Below are 3,147 nucleotides of genomic sequence, written 5' to 3'. Positions count from 1 at the left end.
CTGGCGGGCCATGCCAGTGTTTGGCAGGCTTACCTGTCGCTATCATCCAGTGTTCTGGGCCCTGCACCAGGGCCGGGGGCTCACCCACTGAGCCTCCTCCAGAAGCTGATCCTGTGGCGTGTGCTGCGACCTGAGTGCCTGGTCAGCACCCTGGCAACCTTCACCACCAGCCTCCTGGGCCGGCCCCTGGATGAAAACCTGAGTGCCCACACCATCCCCATTGAACACACTCAGGCTACTCAGCCCATACTGATCTTGTTATCACCACCTGGTCATCCCACTGCCACCCTGCATCACCTGACCGTTATCCAGAAGCTGGCTGCCAGACATAAACAGGTTTGAGCCCAGCCTCTGGGCCACAGAGTGACGGGGCTCTTAGGGCTGGGGTGGGTGGTACCCCCCCGCTCCCCCAGAGCATTCTCTTTCTGGATTACTCAGGGACTTTGGGTCATCTGTGGCATTACTCTGGGTCCTCTGGGTCATCCTAGGATCTCTTTGAGTTACTCTGCCATTTTGTTGTTTGTCTCCAGGGAAAGAAGCATCTGAAGGTGATAGCTCTGGGCTCTGAAACCTGGGACCCAGTCTCCATCGTGATCAGCTCTCTCCACAAGGCTATGCTCAGGGGGGAATGGCTGCTGCTGGAGAACTGTCATCTTATGCCTCACTGGCCAAAAGAGCTGTTGCAGCCCTTGCTGGGACTGTTGGATGGAGCCAAGGGTGGGTTTGCTGTCTAGAGATGGCTTCTAGGACTTTATCCTGAACTTGGGCCTGAGCTTGAAGTTGGGTCTCATGGTCTATCCCCTCATCCCCTTTGTATGACCCCTTAGCCTCAAGTCTGATCCTTATCCAGAAATTGATCTCAGCCCCATGTCTGACCCCTAGAGGTCTCGGACCTGGAGTTAGAACTGCTTTTTGCTCAACAAGCAAATGGGAATGTGGCTGCTGTCCACAGGGATTTCCGTCTTTGGCTTACTGTGTCTGCAGAAGCTACTGCTTCCTTACCAGGTGAGGAAGGAGCTTCCCCATAGGCTCTTGGATTGGAGCCCAGAGGGCAACTGCACTGTGCTGACTCAGCACTTTCCTTCCTCCCCAGCTGTGCTCACTCAGCACTCCATGCCTGTTTTCTGGGACCAGTCCCTGGAGCTGGGCCATGTCCTGGTCGACAGTATGGAGCTAGTCCAGCAAGGACTCTCTGTGCAACCCCCAAGCAGGGTGCTGCCTCTGCTTCTCCTACATGGCCTCCTGCTGCACCGGCAGCTCTATGGAATGAAGCTGCAGGCTCACAGGGGGCACTGGTGAGGGACCCCCACCCACCCTGCTCTGTCAGTCGCTCAGCAAACACTGAATATTTTTCACATGCTGGGATTCATCTCTGGGGAGCTCCAAAATATGAGGGCAAGGAGAAGTCAAGGAAGGCGTCTCCAAGGACTTTGGAATCTTGCTTTGAATTGAGTCCTGATAGCAGAGGCAGATCAGGAGGAGATGAGGCCTTTCTGAGCAGAGGGAACTAAGCTTAGCAGGAGAGAGAAGGCTTTAGTGTGGCTGAGGTGGACATGCTAGGGGTCAGGCTTGTGGGACTGATCGGATCCTGAGGACAGTGGGAAGCCATTAAAGAGCTTTAAATAGAAGAAACATGATCCCATTTGTTTGTTGGAAAGATCAGTCTGGCAGCAGTGTGGAGAACGTATCAGATGGGGTGGGCTGGAGGCAAGCGGAATGGTTTGGGGAGGCTCTGGCAGTATCGAGAAATGAGATGGGGTGAGGAAGAAGGAAGAGTCAAGGATGGGTCTCAGATTTCAGCATTGGATGACTGGGTAGCTGGTGTAGGGGGAAATGATTTCAGTTGAAAGGAAATTAGAGGTGCCAAGTGGCAATGACTAATAAGCCTCATGGGTTTGGAGCTCAGGAGAGAAGTTTGGGCTGGAGAGAAAGATGTGAAAATCCTCAGCATATAGACAGTTTTGAAACCCAGCTTCCTGCTCTCCACCCTCAGGAGTCAAGCGACACTGACCCACGTCCTGCAGATCCAAGACCAGCTGTGGGCCAGCCTTAGCAATCCTAGTGTTGCCATGAGGGAGCTGGCCGGTGAGACTCCTCCTGTCCCCCATGTAGTCACCAGCCCCCAGGAGAACCCAGAAGGGAGTGGGCTGGGGGAGCACTGAGATGGGACATAATGTACTACTTCGGTTTGGGAGGTGGTGGAAATGGAAGGGACTGAAACTGAGGGGCTCTGACCTCACCCTCAGCTTCAGTTTTCTATGGGGGTCCTGTGGGAGATGACAAGGACAGGGAGGTCCTGGTTAGCCTCATGCGAGCCTGCTTGAGCTCCAGCAGCGGGAATGGAGCCCAGCCACACACACCTCAGTATCTGCTGGCCACTCTGATGCCCAGCCCAGGTGAGCTGCAGTCCAGTATCTGTGTTGGGGTGGGAACCAGCACAGTAATGCCACCTTGCTCAAGGGAATATAACAAAGGTACCAATAAAGGTATAGAAAGGAGGATATTGACACAGTTATGGGATAATGATGGGTTCAAATGTCAGAGGAAGGCCTACTCCTTGGGTCTGGGGTGGAAAAAGATGGTCTTTATCTCTCACCCCTCCTCTCCAACCCCTAAGAACTAAAGGAGCTGGATGCTCTGGAAGAGTGCAAGGCTCAGATGCACCTACTGCCCACACCGCCTGAACCCCGGATCTGCGGACTGAGTGCTGGCTCCCAGACATGGCTGTTGCGACGCCAGAGCCACGCCATCCTGAGTGCGCTGCAGCGATGTTCACCTACTTGGGTGCCCGCGGCCCGCGGGACCTCGCGGCGTGCCGAAAGGCGGCTGCGGCAACGCCTAGCGCAAGCCAAGAGGAGACTGGAGTCACTGCAGGCTCAGCTGACCGAGACCACGCGCCAAGAGGAGTCTGGCGTGGGGTTCGGGGAGCTGGGGTTGAGTGCGCCGCTCCCGGTGGAGGGCTTCCTCAAGACGGAGGTTCTGGAACTGAGCCAGCTGGTGGGCGCGCTGCAGAGGGACCTGGATTGCCTGCTGCAGCAGCTGAAGGGCGCGCCCCTGTGTGCCGCCCGGCGCTGTGCCGAGGTGGCTCAGGCTCTCTGGACTGGCCGCCTACCCCCGCCTTGGCGACCCCACGCGCCTGCCGGGCCG

At 56.4% G+C, this 3,147-nt stretch overlaps 1 protein-coding gene across 1 annotated transcript in view; it reads left to right on the top strand.

The window, feature by feature from the left end:
• DNHD1 (dynein heavy chain domain 1) overlaps positions 1–3,147 on the top strand; it is a 62,836-nt gene that overhangs the window by 58,888 nt on the left and 801 nt on the right. The window contains 7 exon segments of the mRNA XM_010839148.1: positions 1–336; positions 531–717; positions 883–1,005; positions 1,094–1,295; positions 1,994–2,085; positions 2,247–2,396; positions 2,618–3,145. The exon segment at positions 1–336 is cut by the window's left edge and continues 1 nt beyond it. Coding sequence (XP_010837450.1) covers positions 1–336; positions 531–717; positions 883–1,005; positions 1,094–1,295; positions 1,994–2,085; positions 2,247–2,396; positions 2,618–3,145 — 1,618 coding nt within the window.

The sequence above is a fragment of the Bison bison genome, unplaced genomic scaffold, assembly GCF_000754665.1.
Source record: "Bison bison bison isolate TAMUID 2011002044 unplaced genomic scaffold, Bison_UMD1.0 scf7180017864112, whole genome shotgun sequence".
Taxonomy (NCBI): Eukaryota; Metazoa; Chordata; class Mammalia; order Artiodactyla; family Bovidae; genus Bison; species Bison bison.
This window is presented reverse-complemented; position numbering and strand designations above follow the sequence as displayed.